General features: G+C 44.2%; 1 protein-coding gene and 1 long non-coding RNA gene across 4 annotated transcripts in view; one reads left to right on the plus strand and one right to left on the minus strand.

The window, feature by feature from the left end:
- The window catches only part of LOC137219779 (uncharacterized), a 152,184-nt gene that overhangs the window by 104,934 nt on the left and 21,016 nt on the right, over window positions 1-26,234 (plus strand). The window contains exons 7-9 of the long non-coding RNA XR_010941242.1: window positions 3,732-3,771; window positions 3,868-4,047; window positions 5,326-5,455. This is a non-coding gene — a long non-coding RNA (uncharacterized lncRNA). The remainder of the gene's footprint in view (window positions 1-3,731; window positions 3,772-3,867; window positions 4,048-5,325; window positions 5,456-26,234) is intronic.
- On the minus strand, window positions 8,268-23,464 carry RNASEL (ribonuclease L). 3 transcript variants are annotated; one of them, XM_067728838.1, is made up of 7 exons: window positions 21,988-23,464; window positions 17,672-17,757; window positions 16,220-16,425; window positions 15,285-15,417; window positions 11,191-11,321; window positions 11,011-11,107; window positions 8,268-10,537 (listed from the first exon to the last, which is right to left on the minus strand). In XM_067728838.1, exons 1-7 carry the CDS (start codon window positions 23,462-23,464, stop codon window positions 10,463-10,465), a joined length of 2,205 nt encoding a protein of 734 aa, XP_067584939.1. In that variant the 3' UTR covers window positions 8,268-10,462. The 3 variants fall into 3 exon arrangements, with proteins under 3 accessions (XP_067584939.1, XP_067584940.1, XP_067584941.1); XM_067728839.1 differs by lacking the exon at window positions 11,011-11,107; XM_067728840.1 differs by lacking the exons at window positions 15,285-15,417; window positions 16,220-16,425.

The raw sequence follows: 26,234 nt of genomic DNA on the forward strand, positions 1-26,234 counted from the left end.
CAGGTTCTTATTAGTTATCCATTTTATACATAATAGTCTATATATGTCAATCGCAATATCCCAATTCATCCCACCACCACCACCACCACCCCCAGCCAACTTTTCCCCCTTGGTGTCTATACGTTTGTTCTCTACATCTGTGTCTCTATTTCTGCCCTGCAAACAGGTTCATCTGTACCATTTTTCTAGGTTCCATATATATGCGTTACTATATGATATATTTTTTTCTATTTCTGACTTACTTCACTCTGTATGACAGTCTCTAGATTCATCCACGTCTCTACAAATGACCCAAAATTGCATTCCTTTTTATGGCTGAGTAATATTCCATTGTATATATGTACCACATCTATTTTATGCATTTGTCTGTCAATGGGCATTTAGGTTGCTTCCATGACCTGGCTATTGTAAATAGTGCTACAATGAACATGGGGTACATGTGTCTTTTTGAATTATGGTTCCCTCTGAGTATATGCCCAGTAGTGGGATTGCTGTGTTATATGGTAATTCTATTTTTAGTTTTTTAAGGAACCTCCATACTGTTCCTCATAATGGCTATATCAATTTACATTCCAACCAACAGTGCAAGAGGGTTCCCTTTTCTCCACACCCTCTCCAGCATTTTTTAAAAAATAAACTTCTTACCAAATCAAAACTATTTCAATTTGAGCAAATAAATATGAAGTAGAAAATCCTCTAAAATCTCCAGGAGTTCCAGTTACTGATATAATGAAATCCTAAATCCCCAGCCTCCTTGATCGCCTTTGCCTGTACACAGTTATCTTTCATCACACCCTTTGCTGGTACCCAGTGCTGCAGTGATGGCCGCTCTACCCTTGCAAAGCACACCTGGCATTCTCCCCACCTCTATGCTTCTCCTTGGCTGTGTTCTTAGTTTCCATAGTTTCACTCACCAAACTCTTAACCATTTTTCAGATCTCTAGTTAAATCCTGCTCTGCTTAAGGAGTTCCTAGGTCCTCCCAATAGGAACTTATTTCTCCCTGCCTCTGTGCCCCTTGGCACTTTGCAACTTTCATGTGTTATATGTGTGTATCTGCCCCACTGGATTGTGAAGTTGTGAATTCCTCCAGAAGGACAATGGATTATTCATTCTGCTCTACTCCCTTCACCCAGTGTTTGGCAGATAGCAATTGCTGAGTTGTTAACTGAAACCAAATTTATATATCTTCTCAATCTATGCAACTAAAACAAACCTCAAATATCAAAATATTCTTCAAACCAAACCTACACTAATCCTGCTTCTTTTTTGGTTTAAATATTTGGTTACATCTGCGTGCTGGTGCCTTATAAATAGTTGCTCATCTCAGTGCACCTTTTTCCATGGATGCTGCCTGTTAAAAGGTGAAATTTCACAAAACTAGGAAAGAACACTATTATTCCACAAACACCTATTGGGTGGCCACTTTGTTTTAGACGCTGAGCTTAGTCCTGGGGACACAGATATTAATGATACCATCTGTGTCTTCAAGGAATTCCAGTCTAACGTGAGAGATCAGTGTTTAAGGTCAGTGCGCAAAGGGTTGTGAGTGACATGACTGAAGTCTCTAGGAGGCAGTGGGGTACATTGGAGGAAGAGGCCACTCCTACCTGGAAGAGTCAGAAAGGTGCCAGTGAAGAGGTCACACAAGCCAAGCCTGGAAAGACTAGTTATCTGACAATTGTCTGGGGACGAATATGGGGAGGGAAGGGTGGATGAAGAAGCAAGAGGAAAAGACTGGGGGGTTGAGTATCAAGAGAAGCAGAGGCCTTAGGGACAGGACAGAGTAAGTAAAGGCACCACGAATACAGTCCTGTGGCACCTTGGGGGAACCTCTAAGGCTGAAGAAAAAGTTGTGAGAGGCAGACATAGCAAGAGATGAGGCTGCACAGCCAGGCCTCCGAGAGTACGTAGGCCGAGCTTAGGAGTTTGGACATCATTCTGAGGGCAATAAAACATCATCAGAGGGCTTCCCTGGTGGCGCAGTGGTTGAGAGTCTGCCTGCCGATGCAGGGGACACGGGTTCGTGCCCAGGTCTGGGAGGATCCCACATGCCGTGGAGCGGCTGGGCCGGTGAGCCATGGCCGCTGAGCCTGCGTGTCCGGAGCCTGTGCTCCGCAACGGGAGAGGCCAGAACAGTGAGAGGCCCGCATACCACAAAAAAAACAAAAACAAAAACAAAACATCATCAGAGGTTTAGGTAAAGGAGTGACATGATCAGACTTTCATCTAGGAAAATTATTTCTGCAGAAGTCTGGCCATGGCTAGCGCTGTCAGGGGGCCACAGTGGAGACAGGGAAACTAGTCAGGAGATTGTTTCAAGAGTCTAGGTGAGAAGCGATGAGAGTCTAAAGGCAAAACGATGAAGAGGATGGATAAATAGGAGAGATTTTTCACAAAGCGAAACACAGGACCTATCACTCTGAATGTCAGAGAGAAGTGGTAACAAGAAGAGAGGGATCAGGGTAGCAGGCGTGGGTGCCTGGGTGGATGGTGGTACCAGCGACATGGTAAAAAAGGGAAGGAGGAAAAGGCCTCGAAGAGCAGGTGTTTGGGGGTGATCCGCACTCATACTCTAGCATCTGCCACTGTCTTAATGAAAGGTTTCAGAAGTAACCTTAAGGCATTTTAGCTAATCAGTTTGTCAACTTAATTATGCGGCCCGCAATAATGTTATAGAAATGGCGAACGTAATGTGGGAAGTAGAATCCTGAGAATGTCCTGGCCATTTAGGTCGCTGTGGTCTATTTAGGAAGAAAGTGGTATTTCATGTTGAGTGTTGCTGTCAATTTACAAATTTCTACCATTTAATGTCCATAATCACCCTGTCAGGTCAACATCACTCCCTCCTTACAGATGGGTCTCAGAAGTTAAATGACTTGCCTAAGGTCACTTGGCAAATCTGGGGCAGTCCTAGAGTGACCAGGTCCTGTGGCTCCAGGCCTGGCGTGTTTTCCACATCAGCCTCCGGCCCTGAATGGCACAAATGTCACATGGTGAAAATGCTCCCACGCACTACTCCCACAAAATCTCACGATCTCACAGTCCCACCGCACATCCCATAAAGGTAACTTCACACGCCAGGCAGGGCGTGTCTTGTCCAACACCGAGTGCAGAGCAGGGAGGGGTCACTAAGGATTGAGTCTCCTTCATAGACCGATATTTGTGAAGTGCAGGCAACACCATCACCTTCCATCGATACAGCCAAGGACAAAGGGAAGAGAAGGAGGGGGCCGCAGACTGACAAAGGTTTGGGGCTGCCGGTCTCGGGGAGATGGTCAGAATGACGTGATGTGCTGAGAGTTCACTTTAGCCCCTCTGGGCTTTATCACAAATTTGTTTATCACAAATACTTTGGGGGCACTTTGAGATATTTTGATGCCTACAGTGAGACTGCTAAGCATAGCTACCTGTAAACATAGAAGCCCTTTCACATTAGTCTCAAAACCGCCTAGGTCACAGACCCTTCTCCTTGACAAAAGAGGACAGTAGCCTAGAATTTTCTATCAATTTTGGACACTCTTAACGCCCCCCTAAGTTATTTGTACCTTTAATCCTCACATCCTCTGTTCTCTCTACTTTCTCCAGTTAAAGAATTTAGGCAAATCCAAAGGTATTTCTCTTTATGAAAAGGCTATAAGCCTTTGCTCTCTCTAAGTCCTGTAGAAATGAATAATGCAATACACAAAATAAATACCTTTTAATGTCGTGAGCTTTGGCCTTTGCACACAGGCAAGATAACTCCCAGGTCGGGGCAGGATGGAGCCAAAAGGTAAATGAATCTTGCAGTTTAATCTTTCTTGGTTGTTTTGCACAAAGCAAGTTGATTCAGTGCAATGAAGTTAGGAATTAATGTCCCTTGATATAGGAAAGCAATGGAACCTCTCTTTGCCTGTGGCTGCAGATGGACTGTGACATTTTCATGAAGAGAAACTCTAGACCCCTTTGGCTGTTTCTTAGGTTTCTTTTGCAGGTCTTTGGTCAGACACCATTTTACACTCTTGAAAATTCATAGTGGAGCTTGTGGCCAGAAATACCCCATGACTTGGTGAGTATGATTCTTGAATGGTGTATGGTTTGGGGTGGGGGAAGAGGCAGCTGAATTTGATGTGTGGATTCGGACAGGGAGAGGGATAGGATCTCCTGAGGGTGACTGTGGAAGAAACTATAAAGCAGGTAAGTAGGACAAACAGCATCAAGGCAGGTAGACATTTCTGCTTTTTGCATTTTTACCACTTGGGCAAGCAACTGCTGGTGAGTTCTTTCCTCTATATTGTAGTCCATGGTTAGCAAAAGTGATTAAACTCTCATGTCCACTGTGGTCGTTGGGTAGGAGATGCTTGGAGGACTGTGTTGAGAAGAACTCTGAGGCCACACCTAAGCCAGAAGGAGTCTGAGAATTGATCGGCAATGCTTGCCATGGGTGTGAGATAGGCAGTGCAGCCCATGGGCCGCACAGCAATTATCTGCATTGTGAGGCGTAGCTCAAGTCAAGATGACACTCGACAGTTCCTAGTGACTGCTTGACCATGAGACCTATCTTTCTCCCATCTTTTTTTCTCTTTATATGTTTTTTCCTTGTCCTTGTTCACTGTCTCTCTCGTCTCCTTTTCCCCCCTTCCTGTTCTCCTTTTCCACTCTGTAGACCTTGGACTCACCAATGGCTTCCTCATGCCCTACCTGTGACATGTGGCATCAGAAAGCTCACTCAGCCATGCTCACAACAAGGTTTTATTTTTCTCTGGGATCTGGAGAGCTGAGAAAGACACTCCACTTGATTCTTATATTTGGTTTTCTTATGAGAGCCCCAAGACTTAAAATTTTATTTTATTTCCTTTCTCTGGTAGTTAGATCCTTCAGGGATCCGTCCCGTATTCTAAATGATGTTATGTGTGTTTGTGTGTTTTTGTACACGTTGTGCTGGTGATATGGGTTGAGAGCTTGTGAGAAATTGTAAGTGTGCTTACAAAGAAGCAAGTTGAGTAGAGTTATGACTTGACACAACAGACCAAAATCTCTCCTGCTTCTCTTCTCTCAAGCAAAACTTAGATTTTTTTTCTTTACTTTGAACTTTTCTTAAACAACCTCACCCAGGAATAAGAAAGATTTTTCTGATGAGAAAACAAGCCTTTCCTTTCCTACCAATCAGTCCTTTGAGAACCTCAACCCCAGTCTCCGCCTCCCTTAGATACTATTTTTAATCAACACACCTCTCCTCTGGGCCAAATACTACAAGCATGAGGTTATTTATTGCCCTTGCTGAGCTGCATTTCTTAGCGATTCAGTTCCATTTCTCTTTTCTGTTCCTTGTTTGTTTGGACTCTAGATTGCAAAGTACAAAGGATTATTGACCTGGTTGGAAAAATACCGGTTACCTTTCTTCTGTAAAACCAACTTGTGTTTCCATTACATTCTCTGTCAGGAGTTCATCAGTTTCGTTCAGTCCCCAGAAGGAGGTAAGCCGGCGGGTGTGTGTGGGGAGAAACCTGGGCAGCTAGGTTGCACAGCATCCCGTGCCTGTCAGTCCTACAGTAAGGTACAAATACGGGCTGCCTTCATAGCCTTAGATGTACGGTTGGCTCAGGCTGTGTTGCGGCGAAATCTTAGGCTGAAAAATCGGAACCAAGAGCAACGAGCAGGAGTCTGATGGGCGGGGCTGTTTGTCTCACTGCAGCCAGACATGAGAGAGTTAATGACGGCCACATTGCCCACAATATGTTCAGAATCAAAGGTAGCACCACCTTCACTGTTATCACCTGGCCTAAGCCACCATCATTTCTCGCCTGGCTATTGAAATCACCTCTGAATCAGTCTCCTCACTGCTGCTCTTGTTCTCTGCTCCCAGCAGCCAGGGTGAGCTTTTTAAAACATCCGTTAGTTCATGTCACTCCTCTGCTCGCTGACCCTCCCCACCACCACCACCAATGGCTCCCATCTCAGTGTGAAATCCAGCGCCCCTAAAATGCCTTTCCAGGTCCTAGAGACCTGGCGCCATTGCCTTTCTGACCTCATCTTCTGCTTCTCTCTTGCTCCCTCATTGCAGCCAGATTGGCCTCCCTGCAGTTCCTCAGACATAGTGGACACATTCCCAGTTCAAGGCTTTGCACTGGCTGTTCACGCTGCTGAATACATGGAAGGCTCCTCATCCATGTATTCACATGGACCTCCGTTCACCTCAAGTCTCTGGGCAGTTCTGACCTCCTCATTGAAGGCTGATGGCCCAATGCCCACTCATCCACCCCTGTCTTAGCTCTCCCTACGTCCTCCTTTCCTTTTTTCCTGTAATGCTTATAACTTTCATTCTCACTAGAGGATGTATTTATTATGCTTATTGTATATTGTCTCTCTCCTCTGCTAGAGTATAAGCTCCTTGAGGGCGGGGATTTTTGTTCTGTTTGTGGATGTATCCCAAACACCTAGATGGTACCTGGCACTTAGTAGGCACAAAATAAATATCTGTTGAAAGAATGAATGAATAAGATTTCCATCTAGGGTTGATTTGACAACTTGATTCTCAGCTCAACTAGCCAAAGGAGAAAGGAAACCAGGGAACGTTAAGATTCCGGAGATCCCACTGAGTAAAATGTTGTAACAAATCGCCCATTGTACTCACCTCCCTCCTTCAATACATTGATATGTATTGGGAACATCGCTGTCAGCTAGGGACCATAGAAGGCAAGGGGCCTTCGATGGAGGGTAACTTTGATCTGTGGATTGTACACATACTTCTGTGTCCATCCCATGTCACTTGATGAATGTCCCTAGAGGGTCTGGTGCCTAGCTTCAAAAGCACCGCATAATCAGGGCCCAACTCATCTCACTGGTCACCATCTTTCCTCACTCACACTGAGCTAGTGGGGGTCTGGCCATGTGCAAGGCTGAAAGAGGGACCGGGGGAAGAGCTCATTTCAGTTTCTCACCATGGACTATTTTTTCAACATCACTTTGTGGAGAAAAGATGGGGCATGAGGATGAAAGCTCAAGGCTCCTGCTTCAGTCCAAATGAGAAATGACAGTAGCTTGAGCGTAGCAGACACAGAAGGTTGTGAACAGATTTAGAATTTATTTTGGTGAGAGAACCAACTGGACTTATTAATAGATTGGATGTAGGGCGTATGGGAAAAAAAGAAGCAAACAAGACTGATAATTCGTAGGCAATTATGTGGATAAATTTCAGAACATGGATATCATCTGTCTATTTATGACGATACTTGTCACGGCACTTGAAAAGTTCATCCACGGAGAAAAGAGGAAAAGTGAATTGCTTGAGGATTAACTCGGGGGCACTCAAGGTTTAGGGGTTAAGCAGAGAAGCAGCTGGCAAAGGACACTGTGGAGGAGCAACCACTGGGGAGGAGAAGCAATAAGTGTGGTGCTGCAGGTGCTAAAGAAGACAGGTGCAAGAGCCAAAGGGTAGTCAGCTGAATCAACTGTGGTGTGAGGTTGATGAAGACAGCGAAGGACCATTGGATTTGGTTGCTATGAAGGCCATGGGTAACCTTGACCTCCTAGGCTTTAATAGGAAGGAATGGATGAAAGCCCCGATACACATTCTCACAAAGACCATCCAGCCTACCTGAACTCCCCATCTTTGGCGCTCCAGAAAAGCCACACCCTTTGGACTTGCAGACCTGGGTTTGCACCCTGGCTCTTCCACTTACTACCCATACGAACTTGGGCGACTTAGCAATCCTTTCTGAGCGTTAGTTGCCTCTTCTGTAAAATGGAAATAATTACATCTTATGGCACTGTCATGTTATGGGATGTCACATATAAAAGCATTAGGCTCTGGAAAGCGGTAGGTGCTCAAGAGGTGGTAACTATTATTCTTACCATAATTTTCCTCTCCTGTGTTGCTTGTTCAGTGCATTCTAGGCAGGCAAGCTCCCCTCGTCTCTGTGTAACCGGCGCTTCTGCTTGACAAGCCCAAGCACAGAATCACTTTGCCTAACACAGTACCTAACATGAACTACAAGCTCAATTAAATGTTTGTGATAATGGCAACTGAATAAGAAATATTTGCAGTATGTCCACAGAAACGCTTAGAGGATTAGAGAGTACAATGATCAGACCCTTCTTTTTCTACAAGGACCCCCAAGGTGTGTATTGTTCCCGAATTAATGGAGGGCTGAAATCAGGCTCCTTTTCCCATTTTTAAAGAGCAGGATGCCTTTCTTAAAACTTACCCAGGAATTAATCACTGAGCATTTTCTATTGTAGATATCACTACTCTCTAAAGTAGAAATGTCACTCAGAGAAAATCAGACATTCAGGTAATTCAAAGTTTTATTGAATATGCTTTACAAATGGGCATTTGATTGTCATATCCAAGTACTCACTACAAGTCAGAAAAACAAATCTTACTTTTAAAACTTAAAGCAACCTTGCTGCTCCTAAAACCTTAAAGAGAAGTCTTAAGTTTTTTTCTTCCAGTACTTGTTAATTTCATGCAGTGGCACCCTTCTTAGACCACCTCCTTTTTAAATTCTATTTATTTATTTATTTTTGGCCATGCCCTGTGGCATATGGTATCTTAGTCCCCAACCAGGGATCGAACCCGCACCCCCTGCGCTGGAAGTGCAGAGCCTTAACCACGGGACCACCAGGGAAGTCAAGACCATCTCCTTTTCAGAAAGAACCTAAGACACTGTTTTTTCTCACAGCTCCTCTCATTACAAAGCTTCATCTTCACCACCACAGTGACGATAAATGGAAAGAATATCAGACTTCATGCCAGAAAATCTTTTCAAATTCAGACAGTGACACTTCCTATGCATTAGAGTAAATCAACACGTCTCTAACCTTAGTTTCCTCATCTGCAAAATGAGGATCACAACACTTATCTTACAGGATTATTTTGAAAACGAAAAGAAGTAAAATATGCAGGTGTAATTTATAACTTATAAAACACCATCAAAATATGTCCTAGCATTATTACTCACGTATGAAGAGGGATCATTCATTTTTCAATGAATATTTATTGGTCATTACCATGTGGCAGACATTTTGCTAGGCTGTACGATACACATCAAAAAATATATCTATCATGGGCCCTAAGGAGCCAATGATATATATATCATTCCAGTGGGGAAGAATCATGCTCTGGGTGGAGAGAAACATGCTCTTGTGTGGCCATGGGTGCTAGGAAGCCAGAGAGGACACTCAGACAGGGGTGTGGAAAGTGAGGGCATTCAGAGGACTTCCTGAGGGGGTGACACTGGAACTGTCTCACTGCAGATCGAAAAGCAAGACATCACACTCAAGTCAGTCCTCTGTGAGGTGAGCCACACAGTCCACAGTCCTGGGCTCCCAGCCAGTTCAAAGGTAGCACAGCCCGCTAAGGCAGAAGTTCTCAACCTCAGTGTCACTGATAATTCTGTTCTTCCAGATAATTCTGTGTTTCGGGGGTGCTATCCTGTGCATATCATAGAATGTTCAGCAGCATCCTTGACCTCTATCTACTAGATGCCAGTACAACCCCCCACCCTCAGCTTTGACAGACATTTTAACTGCCCAATGGCCCCTGAAGGGCAAGATTGCCTACAGTTGAGAAATACAGCCTTGACATAATAGAAAACCAACACAGGTGATTCTAGAAGGAATGCATTTCATACAGTTGGTGCTTAGACTTATACTAGTTAGTGCTCAACAAATATTGAATGAATGAATGAGCCACCCAGAGCCCATTTGACCTTTTGGGTCTCATGTAGAAGAGCTCTGAGCTAGTAATTAAGTTCTAAGGTGCCGAGTGAGAGGTAACAATAACACCACGTCCATTTATACTGCGCTCTGTGCAAGTTGTATAATCTGGGGCAAGTAGTTCAATTTCCCTGAGTCTCTCAGGCTCTTCAGTTCCTAAAAGGGGATATTAATCTTATCTTGCAAGGTTGTTGGGAGAATTACATGAGATAATTGATGTAAAACATAAAACATTAGAGGTTTAGGAACTCACTCCTTTGGTGCAGTTGACAAGAGGAATCTTAGCAGGATGCTCTCCCAGCTCCTGCCACTAAGCTTTACCCTTAAAAAGGACTAGAGTAGTTTGAGCATATGCTTTTTTTTGTTATAAACGTGGAGAATGCTGAGCACGGCACCAGGAACTGACACATCAGCTATCCAATTCATTGCTCACAAGCAACCAGGTTAGTCAAAAGGCTCAGGGAATTCCCTGGTGGTCCAGTGGTTAGGACTCCGTGCTTCCACTACAGGGGGCATGGCTTCAGTCCCTGGTGGGGGAACTAAGATCCCACATGCCACGTGGTGCGGCCAAAAAAAAAAAAAAATGTCAAGAGGCCCAGAGAGTTGTGACTCGCCCAGGATTACACAGCAAAAGAATACTTCCCTGAATTCAAAAGGCACTAGGGCTGGCCAGCCTGCTCACCACCACCACCTCCATCACACCTAGGCTTATTTAGCTGTGAGTTTTTGGAAAATGCTTTGTGTATTCTGTGTTCTGTAGTTTCCTATAGACATACATGACCAGATCGGGAAATTTCTCCTGAAAATACTGGGAAGGTGCTCCAATTTTTGACTTCATCCTGAAATGAAACATAAATATTTTGACATGCTTGCCCCAAACTCTGCATCCCCCCTTTATAGCATATGGCCCTGGAAACCTTTTTTGCTCCCCTGGTTTCTATAGCAGAATAAATGAGGACTTTGGAATCTGACAGAGCAAGATTCATCTCCTGACTCTTCAACTAATGGACTAAACTTTGGCAACTTAAGTTTTATGAACCTCAGTTTTATTATCCATAAAATGAACATAATACTATCCCACAATCCCTTATCTACAATGCTGAAATCCAAAAAAGCCCTCAAAACTGCAAGTTTTTTGTGAGTTTACAGCTAAGAATTTTGGTAGCGAAAGCTAATTGGATTAACACGGGGCTACTCTTCCAATGCTACATTCGCTTTACCCAGCCACGCAGTCCCCTGTGTTTCTTCACACAAGAATCGCTAGCCTACTGTTAAAGGGGGCTCAGCAAAAAATGAAAAGGAAGAGGAGAACCTGCAGGGCATGTCCACTGTTGACTGTAAGACCCTTGTGATGGCCCTTTTCCACACAGAAGGAGGAATGACTTTCATCAAAATAAATATTCTTCTTTCTATCAAATTAGCAGATATAAATTTAGAACTGGAATTTTTCAATTATTCTCATCTCAAACATGACTTCTCATACATGACTTACTCTCGATTCTTTTTTTCATTGATGTGCTCTCCCAAATTCCGGATGAACTTCAGCAGGTCACCCACGGTGTCCTGATAAACGTTGCCTTTTTTATAAAACTCATTCATTTTTTCCATCACAAATTTGTCAATCTAAAAAAACATTACACAAGAATGTGGTGGCAACACAAAATAAATCCTGAATGTTAGTACAAAAAGGCAGAGTACAAATCTGAATATATGTCAAAATTTCTACTAATTGATAAAGCAAATTAATACAAAGAAAAGAATGGACGTAAGCACCGTACACCACAACACTAACTGTAGTTGTGTTTGGACGTGGAATTATAAATAACTTTAAATTCGTGTATCTATTTTCCAAGAGAATTGTTTTCATAGAAATTAACTACATTAAAACATGGTTTAGGAAATCGTTGGCTACTATACGAGGAAATTTGCTCACTATACTCTACAGTAGCACTGTCCTTGTGGCCACCCTTCCAATTTCATACTTGATTACATCTCCTCCTTCAAGAGGGTTGTCCTGACTGAAACCAGGCGTTGCAGCCATTGCCATAGTGAGTGTGGTTGTTCTTTGTTTTGTTTTGTTTGTAATTATGTTTCCAAAGGTTACATGTTTCTCCTTGTCCCTAGGTGTCCCAGGGCAGCTGCTGTCATATTAATAATGCCTTCCTGGGCTTCCCTGGTGGCGCAGTGGTTGAGAGTCCGCCTGCCGGTGCAGGGGACACGGGTTTGTGCCCCGGTCCGAGAGGATCCCACATGCCGCGGAGCGGCTGGACCCGTGAGCCATGGCCACTGAGCCTGCGCATCCGGAGCCTGTGCTCCGCAATGGGAGAGGCCACAACAGTGAGAGGCCCGCATACCGCAAAAAAATAAAATAATAATAATAATAATAATAATGCCTTCCTCTTGTAGATGGCTCTGATAGGTAGAAAGAGTCTGGAGTAAGAGAATAAGATGCAACAACCATGAAGCCAGAGGGTCCCTTAGGAAGAGTAACTGGTGACTAGAAGCCTGCCTGGGGGTACTATGTGTGGAGCACATGTGAGAAATGCTGAGCATGTATGTGTACGAGAAGAGGCAGCCATGTGAAGAAGGTGGAGTCCACACTGGAAAACTGGTTGCACGCCCAGGAAAATGGGCAAGTCACCAAAATCAACAGGACAACAAAGCTGAAAATGAAAAGATAAGACTTGAAGTCAATCAAAATTCAACATATGTCAATGAAATTTAAGGGAAAGAACCAATGAACTGGGAGACAAAAGAACAGAATTCTCTTTCCAGCTCTGCCAACCTCTGGCTTTCCAGCCCTGAGTATTTGGGGTTCCACCTCTGAGCCTCAACTTCCTTGGCAATTAAATGATTTGGTGGACTTGATGGCATCATAACATTGTGCAGTGAGCCGCTTTAGCGCGTGGCCTTTTTTTTTTTATTTCCCATTTTTTTATTGAAATGTAGTTGATTTACAATGTTGTAATTTCTGGTACAGCAAAGTGATTCAGTTATACATATATATACATATTCTTTTACACATTCTTTTCCATTATGGTTTATTAGAGGGTATTGAATATAGTTCCCTGTGCTATGCAGTAGGACCTTGTTGATTAAATACGTTTTTATATTTTTATTTTTAGTCAGTTTTAAATGTTTCTCTAGGGGAATTGGCACATTTAATATTTGGTCTCATTTGTATTATCTTTTTTTCTGTATCTCTATTTTCCTATTCGCTTTTCAATTCTGTACCTTCTATTACAGTAGATTGGGTATCCTTTTGTCATTTGTAGTACAATCAGAATAAAATCTTATGTAAATTATCTGAGGATAAAAAAAGTAGTTCTACCATAATTTTTCATGTTTATAAATAGAACTGAGGCTCCTTTCTCTGGATGATAGAGTCTTGCGTCTTTGGGTTCAGCCCCATTTTCTCCAACCCCCTTGTCTCCCAGGTTCCTCGTTGTTGTATCTTGTTCTCTGGAAACACTTTTTTTTTTTTAATTATTTATTTTTTTTGTGGTACACGGGCCTCTCACTGTTGTGGCCTCGCCTGTTGCGGAGCACAGGCTCCAGACGCGCAGGCTCAGCGGCCATGGCTCACGGGCCCAGCCGCTCCGCGGCATGTGGGATCCTCCCAGACCGGGGCACGAACCCGTGTCCCCTGCATCGGCAGGCGGACTCTCAACCACTGCGCCACCAGGGAAGCCCCTGGACACACTTTTTAAAATTACATTTTTGCACCTTAGAACCCACCTGTATCATCACATCTGATGACTGATAACGTTCCATTACCTCCATAACCTTTATCTCTCTAGTGATATTTAGCACCTTATTTGTACTTTCCTCTTCATTTCAATTCTGTCCTTCCTTCTTGTGCCTCTGGACCTTTGGGCTTTGATTGACAATTTACCCAACACCACTGCATTTTCTCAAACCTTGCTTCTGCTTTCAAACAGAAAGTAAAGGCCAGATAATTAACCTTCAAGAGAATGACTTTCCTATATGGTCTGAAAATAATGCTCCATTTAACACTGAGTGGAGAGTGAGAAAAGAAGGGAAACAATAGCTTTCATCACCTGCTTCTTCTGTGCTTTGTGCTCTATACTTCTCTTATTTCTACTTTTGCAACCACTTTTACTAGCACTTCAGTCTTGAGGTTGGATTTCTCCTTTCTATTGCCTGTAGTACTGTTTCTCTGTCTCAGACATTAAAAAGAAAAAGAAAATGACAATCTCTATCAGCTACAGGTTAGCACATGGCCTTTAAGCCAGAGTGCCCAGCTTCAAATCCTGCTGCACCCTTTACTGATTCTGTGCCTTTGAAACAAATCACTTGTCTGTGCCTCAGTTTACCCACCTGCAAGATGGAGCTAATTGCCTCAGAGGCTGTTGTAAAGATTAACTGTGGTTACTCATGGAAAGTCCTGAGAACTACAGCTGCCATGTAGTTAGCACTACGTGATCGTTAGCTATTACTATCATCTGCTCTGGTTTCAAATGTCTTTGTTTCTACAAGTTTAATTTTTAGCTGAACTTTTATAGACATTCATTTAGCAAAGAGTCATGGCACACCTACTCCATGCCAAGAATACAATGACAGACAAGACAGCGGATGGTCTCTGCCCTCGTGGAACTTACTGTGTAGCAAGAAAGAGAGACGTTAAGCCAGCAATTATGAGTGTGATATGTGGTCTAGAGGCAAGCAAGGGAAGGAAAGAAAAATGAGACGCAGAAATGAAGAGGTTTGAAAGAACTCTTCAACTCTTAAGATACAGAAGCTGCTGGTCTCACTCAAAGACTTGAGAGCTATGGATTTTCCCATAATGCTTTGCCCATGTCTCTGGGGTACCCAGCATGTATCCCACAGCCATCATTCTGTGGGTCTCTCCGCCCCACATGGATGCTGTACTCTGTTTTGTATATCTCTGACCTTGCATGGGCCTAACACATACTGGTACTTGATAGATGTCTGCTCATTAATAATCACGAAAGTTCTGGTAGTACTGACTAGACTGAAATGGTGATTAATTTTTATGTTCCACTATATTGAGTGGACCTTCTCTGGAAGAGGAGGAATTTGAAAGATCATCTTTTTTTCTTTTCTTTTTTTTTTTTTTCATTTTCTGTTCTCTCATACAGAAAATAAGTGTGTCTATGTACACGGATGCTCAGGCAGGGCTGTTCACTGACAGCAGAGGGAGCCAGTCTCCCTGGACGGAAATGCCCCATGGGGGAGTCCCTCCTTTGGGCTAAACTCTATTTCATCAGCTGCTCTTGTCACAGTGGAAATAGAATTATTAGTCAGACCTCGCTCAGAAAACAAGGCTTGAGAGAAAGAGTCACAGAAAAGAAAAAGGCTCTTGGGCTGTGACAAGGCCATCCTAAAGAGGAGCCTGGATGAGTCTCTCAGGAGGGCCTGGCCTGGAGCAGAGACTCAAAAGGGCAGAGGGGACCTGGGATGGGAGGAGGGAGAGGAAAATCCCCTTTCTCACCACTTGGTTGGGCCAGGCCCGTAGTATAAAACAGTTAGGAAAACCAACATAACACATGACACAGATTCTTATTCCTGGAATAACTCCCAGACCATAGGAGTTGTTCGCACCTTAGTTGTCCACTGGGCAAAACTTGTGGAAAGTTCAGATGTTCCAGGTTGCAGAAGCTGGAGGATCTTGCCCTTAGCATTTCTCGTTTTGATGTCAGATTCATTTCCCACATCCCTAAGGGTCCTGTAGCGGCTGAGAATGACAGAATCATCACGGTTGTTCCATCCTAATTCCATCTAATCTTTACAGAACTATTAGATTTTGACTTTTGATAGGAGTAGTAAAAGCATGTCTCTAAAATCTGCATAAGGGGAGAGCTCTCTCTCTCTCTCTGTTTTCCCTCATCCTTTTTCTATTCTTCAATGGAGAAAACCAGATCCAGAGAAGTTCAGTCACTGCTCCAATGACACCCAGCCAGGAAATGCCAAGCTGAGAGAAAAGCCTGGGTCTGCTGACTCCCAGCCTGACTCCTGCCCACCTCACCATGATGGTTAATTTTATGTGTTAATGTCACTGACCACACAGGGCCCAGGTTAAATATTATTCTGGGTGTGTCTGTGAGGATGTTTCCGAGGAGATTAGCATTTGAACCAGTGGACTCAGTAAAGCAGATGGCCCTCCCCAATGTGAGTGGGCATCATCGAATCTATGGAGGGCCTGCCTAGAACGAAAGGGGAAATTCGCCCCTCTCTGCCTGGTTGCTTCAGCTGGGACATGGCTCTTCTCTTGCCCTCAGCTGTCCCAGTTCTCAGGCTTTCAGACCCTTACTGGAATCTCCATCTTCAGCTCCCCTGGTTCCCAGACCTTTGGATTCAGATTAAATTACACCATTGGCTTTCCTGGGTCACCAGCTTGAAGATGGCAAATAGTGGAACTTCTCAGCCCCAATATTGCATGAGGCATTTCCTTATTTTGTACATATATAAAGAGCCCTGACTAATACACTCACTGTCTCTGTCCTGGAGGCCTGTAATATACACTCAGTTTTCCTTACCTCGCCCAACTCCAAAAGAAGGGATGACCCAGCAGGCCACTCAGATGGTCCTTCACATTGTCCCCAGGGGAGAACAGGTGATGAATGAGGTCCCGAGTTTCCTCATCTGGAGAAAGTTGAATCAACTCTCCATGTCTTAGATCCTTCAGCCTCTCAAAAGAAATGTCTCCCTGGTTTACCACGTACAGGACCAGCAGTCCCAGGGCCTACACAAAAGCCATAAATCAAGCCAAAAGCACTTATGAATTTTCGCTCTATTTGGGGAACTTTGGAGGGTGTGGCACAGGCTATGAGCAAATGGAAAACGCGTAGAATCTCGAGGGGATTCCACAGCCTGGTCAGGGAGAGAAGGCATGGGCTTGTGCACAGAGAACTCTTCAAGGTAGTATAGTCTAGGATACTACCCCTTCAAGGTAGTATAGTTTATAGGTTTAGGTTTATAAGGAACAAAAGATAATCCCAGGCCAGAGTTGTCAGGGCAGACTGCTTAGAGGAAGAGGAATTTGAGCTAGACCTCCAAGTACAGATAGAATTTAGATAAACAGGGGAAAGGGAGAAGGTTTTAAACAAGGGGGATGCTCAGAGTCTAGGTGGGAACTGGGACTTTGGGTCGGGCCTATGTCAGGCCACAGATAAAGGAGCCAGACCAGGTCCCGCAGAATAGAGGGAAGGCCCCAGGAGTCAGGGCACAGCAAGGGAGGAAGGACCAGGAAGGAGGCCAGCATAGAAACTGCACTGGGAAGGACACCAGTCAGTGAAGGAGCTAAAATCTGGAGCCGCTGAACCAGAAAGGCCAGGCATGGATGGAGAGTTCTCGTCTATTGGGTTGGAAGTTCAGCGCCCTGGAAAACTCCAGGCGAGAGCTGCGCTGACAAGCTCAGAATCTATCTGGGAGCCGTGGTCTGCAGAGGCTACGTCTCTGTTCTGTCTCCTCTCTGGAGAAACAGTTCTTTCAGGATCTTAATCTTTGGGGCCAAGTTTAGTCTCTTTTGAGGTGCGGATCGATCCCATCCCTCCGCTGTGCTTGAGAGGGCCTTAGTCGCTGGCCCTCCTAGGAGTTTGGCACACGTGTTTGAATAGAGTGGGAAAAGAAATCTCATTTACTTTGTCTTTAGGCAGAAAATACCTCCTACAGGAATTGTGGAATTATTTTGGAGAAAATCTCCTGGCGGTAATTCTGGAAGAACTGTGGCGTGTTCAGTGTATTTACTATTCAGCCTGTGGGGTCAGAGAGAGATCTAAAGACATAGAGAAAGGGGCCACGGCGATGGTCAACCCCACACCCACTTGGCTGTCTGCAAGGGAGTGAAGGCAGTGAGTACCAGGGAAATGCCGTGCAATGTCTTTCCTTCTGGTTGAAATAGGAACATCCTCTAACTGGCCACAGGGAGTAAAGTAATGAACAAAGAAGGAAGCAGAAAGATAGAAAAGTAAATTGTTTGTAGAAATTACCTTTAGATCTCTCTTGATTTCCTGTGGATCTCCGGTCCACTTGATGCTTTTATCGAAATCTGCCAGGTAAGCGCCATTCTTGTAATCTAAGGGATGGTTTGTAGAGATGCATTGAAAATCCTCATTCTCCACATGCTGTAATTAATTTAAATAAGTCTGTAACACAATGTACAACCTATCATCTCTGAGGAAGACAATGATAAGCTCACATCTGCTTTGCTGTTTGCTTCTCAAAACACTGTCACGTGCACTGTGTCGTTTGATCTCTCAGGTATCTGCCAAGAGCAGGACTTACATTTTATTTGTTCCAAGCCAAGGGGTGGGGAAGCATGAGGATAAGTATAACCAGCTCCCCAGTCATGCAACTCCTGGGGTCAAAGAGCACAGATCTGTAAAGAAGCTGCTGGCCGGAGTTAAGGTTTCATCCTATAGCTAAAGAACAACTAAACAATAAGGATCCGAATCCAAGACCACCTTAAGCATAGCATTCCACCAAATCAAGCCCGCTGGTCACTGCCCACTAAGACGTTGTAATCTGTTACCACGAATAAACCATGTGCTGGTAATGAGTCACTGCCTCCTTGCCCCCTTCAGAATCTTCCTCCCTTAAAGGAAGCCACTAAGTCCTCAGAAAGAGGGATGCATGGATGAGAGAGGTCAGGAACAAAATGAAAGGTGGGTGAGGCAGTAATTTGTCCTCGAAGAGGTGGCTTCAAAGAGTCTGAGAGGAAGGCTGGGTAACCCCACACAGGATGATGGCCAGTACAACTGTGTGCTTCTCAAACTCCTTTCATTATGAACTTAGACATCACAGTTGTGAGGAAACTCAGAGCCTAACAAAAAGGAACCCACTAAATCATTCAACAAGTGTTTAGTGAGGGGAAAAAAATGATGGCGAGGAAGGAGAACACAGTCCTAGCCCTACAGAGTTTAGAGTCTCTGGGCAAGGGGACCGATACTAGAGGAGGATAAACATTAAATGAATTGCCATTTTGAAAATGCTAGCCAAAAGTGCAGGATGCCCTAAAAGTGGATCACGAGAAGAGCTACATGGCTGGGGTGGGGGTGTGGGGAGGGTGGAGAAGTTTTCTTTAAGGAAGAGACACCTAGGGAATCCCCTGCTGGTTCAGTGGTTAGGACTCCAAACTTCCACTGCAGGGGGCATGGGATCAATCTAGTTGAGGAAATAAGATCTCACATGCTGCATGGTGCGGCCAAAAAAAAAAAAAAAAAAAAAATGCAAGAGACGCCTAGACAGAAAAGATCAGAAAGTAGAATTTGGGTAGGTGAGTGGAATGGGGAACAGAGGGAAGAGAGGATTCCAGCTAGGAATGCGTGGAGAAGTCCACTCTGGCAGAAGGAAGGCCCAAGTGTGCACTTGGGGAGGAGGGACAGAGTCAGAAAGTTGCTTGTGATGAGGGTGAAGGGGCAGATGGGGTGCAGATCATAAACCACAGACCACTTTCGATTATTTGAAGTGATAAATTCCCTTCACTTATTTAAGCCACTTGGAGTCGAGTTTTCTGCTACTGACATTTGAAAGTACCTAATGGAATACCTCACATCTCTTCTAACATTTGATTTGTTTTTTACACGCCCCAATTTTTTATTTTCAGTTTCAACAGATATTGTTAAAGTGCTATAAAAAGTTTTAATGCTTATGCCCAGTTTCTGCACTACAGTGTAGAGAGGGAATTTGGCCCTGCTGGAACCTGATTTGGTGCCAGTGGAACTGGTTTCATACTTCTGGCCTCCAGAACTGTGGGAGATTAAATTCCTGTTGTTTTAAGCCACCAGATTTGTGACAATTTCTTTTAACAGTCATGGAAACGTACACATTTGGTTAGCTATGTTTCTTTGGGTGTAAATTCTTCTGTTTCATGCCTCTCTTTCATGGTATTGGCACCTCTTGCATATCCTAAGTGATTTTCGACTGTAAGCCTTACTTTGCAGTCGAGACTCTCTGATGTCCTGTGAGTTGTTTCTGTTAATGCCACCCAACAGAGTGGAGGAATGGAGGCAGTCGTCAGAGCTTCTGCTTTGCATTTTATTCAGTGAAGCTCGGGGGTAAGCAGGACATGCCACTTAGTAGCTGCTTTGGCAGAAATCTTGCATGTTTAACTGCTCTTTGTTTCTCTTGATATCACCAATAACCCAGTGTCTCAAGCAGTCCCCCTGTCTGTAGAAGAAAGGTCTGTCATAGATGCTTGGTCCCTGGGGAAGAGGGGAAGCCCAGGGTTTGATCTTCCTAGTGTCGACTGTCGCAGCAATCTGCCTGCTAGCTGGTCCTTGGTCCTCTCCTGCTTCTGGCTTCCATCACTTTGGAGTGGCACTTTTCTACACTGTTCCTACGTTCATAAGTAATGTTTATCTGTGGCTTCCTGCATTTGTCCTGGACTCCTGTATTATTCTTCAATCCCATCCTATCTATGTTTAGTCTCTCCATGATTCTTCAAGGATTTTGTCCTCTAGGAATTCTTTTTTTAATGTTGATCTCAGTTATGAATTCATTTAAAAATCTTTTCCCATCATTGGAGGGATTTAATACAGGGAAGAGTCTGCAGTATGTGCTAGGTTCGCCACCTTGAGGCAGAAATATAATCAGTTCTTTACTGTTCAAGCTTAAGAATGGAAGAAGTGGTGCTAGAAATTTCAAAGAATAGGTAGTCACAACTTATTTTTCTTTAGAACGTGATATGTGATCCTTTTGCATCAAGATCAGCAGGTAAACTTGGGAAGGACCTCACCTTTGGCTGAACCTCAAAGACTTCCTTACTGGGTAGAGTTGCACATATTTCTGGCCCTTGTCAGTCTCCCCAGCGAAGTTGCTTAAAACCAGGAAGGAGTGTCACAAACACCTGTCCTCACACTAAAACCAGATCTTACGTCTACCTATTTCTCTCTTCCAGGACCTTAAGTACCGTTCTCTGACTCTCAGTACCCACATCTTCTTTTTGCCCTGGTCCCTTACACCAAGCTTAAATGTCAGTGCATGTCTGTAGGTTAGGTATCTGCTTCTGCTTAGCCCTCTAGACAAGCACCTGGCCTTTGTTGGGCACTTACAATGTACAGATGACTTGTCCATTTGACATACTGCACTTAGACCTCATAACAACCTTATGAGGGAGGTATTATCAGTCTCAAGTGAGGAAACCAATGCTCACAGAATTAAGCGACTTGCTTGAGGTTACAAAGCTACAAAGTGGTGGGACAAGGCTGCAAGGCTCCTTAAATATGGCTGAAGCCAAGGCTCTTTTTACTGTCCCACCTTGCCCCCTGGGACTTTACACTCAGCTCTGCTTGGTTTTTTTTTTGGCGGGGGGGGAAGTTTTGAATTTTATTTTATTTATTTATTTTTCATACAGCAGGTTCTTATTAGTTATCTATTTTATACAAATTAGTGTATATATGTCAATCCCAGTCTCCCAATGCATCTTGCTGCCCCCCCACTTCCCCCCCTTGGGGTCCATACGTTTGTTCCCTACTCTGCTTCGTTTTTTTGTTTGTTTGTTTCTTTGGCTGTGTTGGGTCTTCGTTGCTGTGCAGGTTTTCTCTAGTTGCGGCGAGCAGGGGCTACTCTTCGTTGCCATGTGCAGGCTTCTCATTGTGGTGGCTTCTCTTGTTGTGGAGCATGGGCTCTAGGTGCGTAGTTGTGGCTCACGGGCTCAGTAGTTGTGGCTCGCAGGCTCAGTAGCTGTGGCGCACAGGATTAGTTGTTCTGCGGCATGTGGGATCTTCCCGGACCAGGGCTCGAACCCATGTCCCCTGCACTGGCAGGCGGATTCTTAACCACTGCGCCACCAGCAAAGCCCTCAGCTCTGCTTGTATCCTTGAATGTTGCTTTAGTTTATTTTGGTTTGGGTTTGCAGCAGTGGACACTGACTTGTTCGGTCTGCTTGCAGTATGTTTCACCGTGTCACATCTTAACCTGGATCCCAATTTTAACCTCAGCTTTGCCATTAAGTTTCACTGTAACTGCCACCTTCTCTGAAGGAACACACTTTCTAGGTTTCCTGACTTGCAGACTACTCTAAGAATTCAAACTTCTGGAGCTGGCTCCATCCAAGATCTACAAATCTGTATTTGCCAAGGGCAATATAAGGTTAGCCTGCTATTCCATTGGCATCCTCGACCTCCACGTGGAATACGGGTTATACCTGGTAGCAGGAGAGGTTGCACTGTCACCATCGATTTGTTACATTAATCCTCAAACTGAACAATCCACACTGACTCTAGTTCTTCCCTGTTCTGCCATGAAAATCCTTTCCCCTCGTAACAAAAGGCCCTACGTTTCTAAGAGAACACTGGGGACTTACCTATTAACATGTTTTGTGGCTGCAGATCCTGGTGAGTGTATCCAGACAGGTGTAGTTCCTCAACAGCCTTAAATAGAGATGAGAGGACATTTCGAGCAAACTCATCTTCCTTATTTCGCACAGCCTCCCCTCTGTGGTTGGCCAAGTGCTCCTCCAGTGTGTGTTCACACAGGGCGAGGCACACATACAGAGAGCCCTTGTAGTTCTCACTGCCATAGAATGTCACCACATTACTGTTGATTCGGTTGCTCTGCAACGAGGAGACTTCATTTTGTCCATGTGTGCTCCCTTCATAGAATAGCTTCACAGCTACCTCTTGGTCTTCATAGAACCCCAGGTAGATGCCCCCTTCAGAAGTGTCAGCAATTTTATATTCTTCATCAATAAAGATCTTAAGTTTGCCAATCATAGGGCGGTATATCCCGTGGAGATGTTTCAGGGCTTCCCCCCAGCGTGAGCTCTGTGGCTTCCAGTCTTGAGCAGGAGCGTGAAAATCTTCTACGGCTCCATGCTGGCGAAGAAACTTTGCAAGGTCATGGTCATAATTGCGCCTTGCTATGGCAAGAAGGTCTCCACAATCTGTTCTGGCTCCTTTGTGGCACAGCAACTGGGCAATTTCCTTCAGCTTGAGTTCAACAGCAAGATGCAGTGCTGTTTTGCCCTCATTGTCTGTGTCATTGATCTCTATATGTTTTTGTTCCAGAAGCATCTGTACCAAACCCAGGTTCTTCTTTTCCACTGCCAGGATCAGGGGCGTCTTCTTTCCTTCCCCCCTCACACTGACATCAACCTTACAGTCCAGCAGAAGGCGAGTAATGGCCTTCACCTTCTCATTGTCAGAGTGCAGAAGAGCATAGGTCAAAGCATTTCTACCCATATTGTCTCGGGCATTGACATCTGCCCCCATCTCGTGAAGGAGGATCCTCACGACATCTACATGCCCTTCTTCAGCAGCATCCATGAGAGCAGTGGCCCCTCCTTTCCTAATCTTCTCTTGATCCTGCTTTGTCTTTCGATGCAAATTCACCTTGGCTCCATTGTTATACAGGAACCTTAAGGCTTCGACTCTACCATACGCAGAGGCTTCCATGAAAGCTGTGAAGCCATGAACATCGCACTCGTTGACATCTGCTACTTTCGGAAGTAAAAGTTTGAGCACCTTCACATTTCCAGTGATGCCAGCAACTATGAAGGGAGTGGCCCCATTCCTCTTCCGCAGACAAGGCTCAGCACCATAGTTAAGCAGAAGATCCACAATGTCCTCGTTGCCACTTTGTACTGCATTATGCAAAGGTGACCAGCCCCATTCTTCGTCCTGGAAATTGACATCAGCCCCTTTTTTTAGCAATTGCTGGACCAGCTCAATGTCATCTTCTTTAGTAGCTTTAATCAACAAATGATTGTCTTCCTCTGAAACCCTCCCATTAGTAGAGGGTGTGGGTCTTTCCTGAGGATTGTTAGGGCTCTTGGTCTCCATGATGGTAAATACCACTGGTTACAAATTTTTTGCCTTTTTTTCAAGAAAATGAAAAACTTATCTCCTTGGGATTTGATCAAAGAGACGTGGAACTCTTAGAAAATCCTGTCAGGGTAAATCAGAATTATCTGGCTACAGACCACCAGTATCAGGAAGGACAATACTCTTGAAGTCTTCTGACTTTCCACCTGGAGATGAGAGAGGAACTTCATAATTTTATAATAGTGAGAAAACATTTAGACTTCCCTGGTGGTGCAGTGGTTAAGAATCTGCCTGCCAATGCAGGGGACACGGGTTCAAGCCCTGGTCCGGGAAGATACCACATGCCGTGGAGCAACTAAGCTCGTGAGCCACAACTACTGAAGCCCACGCGCCTAGAGCCCATGCTCCACAACAAGAGAAGCCACCGCAATGAGGAGCCTGTGCACCGCAACGAAGAGTAGCCCCCGCTCGCAGCAACTAGAGAAAGCCTGAATGCAGCAACGAAGACCCAATGCAGCCAAAAATAAATAAATTTATAAAAAAACGAAAACATTTGAATTTGAGAAATTAATTTTACTAGCAACTTTTTCAAAATACATCTATTATAGAAATTTTTATTATAGAATATTATAAATATATATAAATTTTAAACAAGAAAATTATTACTTTATTCTCCCATTGCCCAGGAACAGGTATTGTTAATATTTTAGTATATTTCTATAGATTTTTAAAAAAATAGTTGGGCTCATGCTCTGTAAGTAACTTTGTATCCTGCCTCCTTTCATTTAATGCCTTATTATAAATAATGTCCTATGTTATTACAAGTGGGATTTTTTTTGGTTTTTTTTGCAGTACGCGGGCCTCTCACTGCTGTGGCCTCTCCCGTTGCGGAGCACAGGCTCCGGACGCGCAGGCTCAGCGGCCATGGCTCACGGGCCCAGCCGCTCCGCGGCATGTGGGATCTTCCCGGACCGGGGCACGAACCCGTGTCCCCTGCATCGGCAGGCGGACTCTCAACCACTGCGCCACCGGGGAAGCCCTACAAGTGTTTTAAAACATTTTGATGGCTATGCAATATGCCATCAGAGAGGTTTTTCAGTTCTCTACTATGGAGCAAATTTTTAAAATAACTTTTAAAACAGAGTTTCAAAATGATTATTTTTTTCACAATTCGAAATAATGTTAGAGCAAATTTAGCTTACTTTAGCTTGTTTTCTTATGATAGATCTTATAATAGATTTCTTATGATAGATTTCAAAGAACTGAATGCCGAGTCAAAGGCTATGATTGTTTTTAGGATTCTCAACCTATATTAATACATTTTTTCCCAATGCCATATAAACATACTCTTACTAGGAATAGATGGCCTTTTAAAAAAAACAGAACCCTCATTTAATAAGAAAATATGTGTTTTTCATCAGTTTGTGTTTCTGGTTGAACACGCTCAGCACATTCCTGGTTCTTTGCATGTGTGCAGTCCTATTCAAACTAGTGTAGAGTATGGTTAAGAACTCGGACTCCCAACTCAGCAAGATCGAAGTTTGAGCCCCTGGTCGTGTAATTCTAGACTCTTACTTCCTAATCGTGTAACCTTAGATTATTAAGTCTCGATTTTCTGTTCCCTCAAATGGGGGCAACAATAAATACAGTCCCCCGTATAAAGTGCATTGAAGTAGGGAGAGGGGGAAATATTAAGCCTTCAATAAATGGTAGAGCTAATTACGTCCGTTTATGAAAACAAAAGTTAACAAATCCCAGTCTCCCCACCCATGTGCATATACATACTACACAAATAGGGAACCTGGGGTGTCAGTTTAATCCAACTGCCCTTGATCAGCTCTGAGCAATTTAGACCCAATTCAAACAGCAGATGGCAGCAAACTGTTACCTGAATATTTACATAACTACGTCTGCTGCAAAATTCACAGAGCAACCATTTTTCAGCAATCTCACCCCCTCCGACAGTGTCAAAGCCCTTACCTCAGAGGTCTAATCAAATGTGCAGCGGAAGCACAATCACCCGGTAATGAACTCTCTGGACCCAATGTTTGTGTAAACACTTCCGGTGACAGTGAGTGTGAGGTGGGCTGGAATAAAGGACCAGAGAAGGAAAGAATCTCGAAGAAACCTGGAAGACTCAGGGTTTCTTCGAACTTCTTTCCTCCTCCGGTCTTTTATTTATTCCAGCCCACCTCCAACTGCTAACTTCAGTGTAATACAATCGTTTAAGAATACCACATCTTGGACTCCTTTTGAGGAAATGCAAATAAAAATGACGATAATAATAATAATAAAAGAACCCCCAAGTGAAATATCAGACTAGAAAATGAAAATAACCCATCAAAAACACTGCAAGGGAAGAGTCCTGCTTTCAGTTTCATTTTCTCCACATGACAAGATGTGCCTGATAAACTGAGATGACTTGCATAAATAATGTGTGGATTGTGACAGAACCCTGGGAATCTCAGGTGGGCTCAGGCCCAAAGGGCCCCCTGGGGCTGACCAGCTGGCTCTGTGAGCTCTCTCCTCTCCTCCAGTTCTACACCCACTGTCATCTCCAGTCCCCAAAGCCCAAGGAATCCTTCAAAGAAAACAACTTCTCAAGCTTTCCCAGCTCTCCTCCTTCTGCCCACCTTACCTTCTAAACACAGACGCCTCCTCCTTGGTTATTTCTCTGGCAGCACCTAACCCTCAAACACTGTAGCCAGCAAGGAAACAGTTCTTTCTGGGGCTGGAGCGTCGAAAAGCGAGCCAGCGGGGCGGAGCCTAGAAAGGAGAGTGAAAGGAG

This window comes from Pseudorca crassidens, chromosome 2, assembly GCF_039906515.1.
Source record: "Pseudorca crassidens isolate mPseCra1 chromosome 2, mPseCra1.hap1, whole genome shotgun sequence".
In the NCBI taxonomy this organism is placed as follows: domain Eukaryota; kingdom Metazoa; phylum Chordata; class Mammalia; order Artiodactyla; family Delphinidae; genus Pseudorca; species Pseudorca crassidens.

Coding starts and splice junctions, on each gene's coding strand:
- RNASEL (XM_067728838.1), bottom strand. CDS start 23,464: ATGGAGACCAAGAGCCCTAACAATCCTCAGGAAAGACCCACACCCTCT. Junction 16,426..17,671: donor AAATCAAGAGAGATCTAAAG/GTAATTTCTACA, acceptor GCTTTTGTGTAG/GCCCTGGGACTGCTGGTCCT. Junction 11,108..11,190: donor AATGAAAAAAAGAATCGAGA/GTAAGTCATGTA, acceptor CTAATTTGATAG/AAAGAAGAATATTTATTTTG.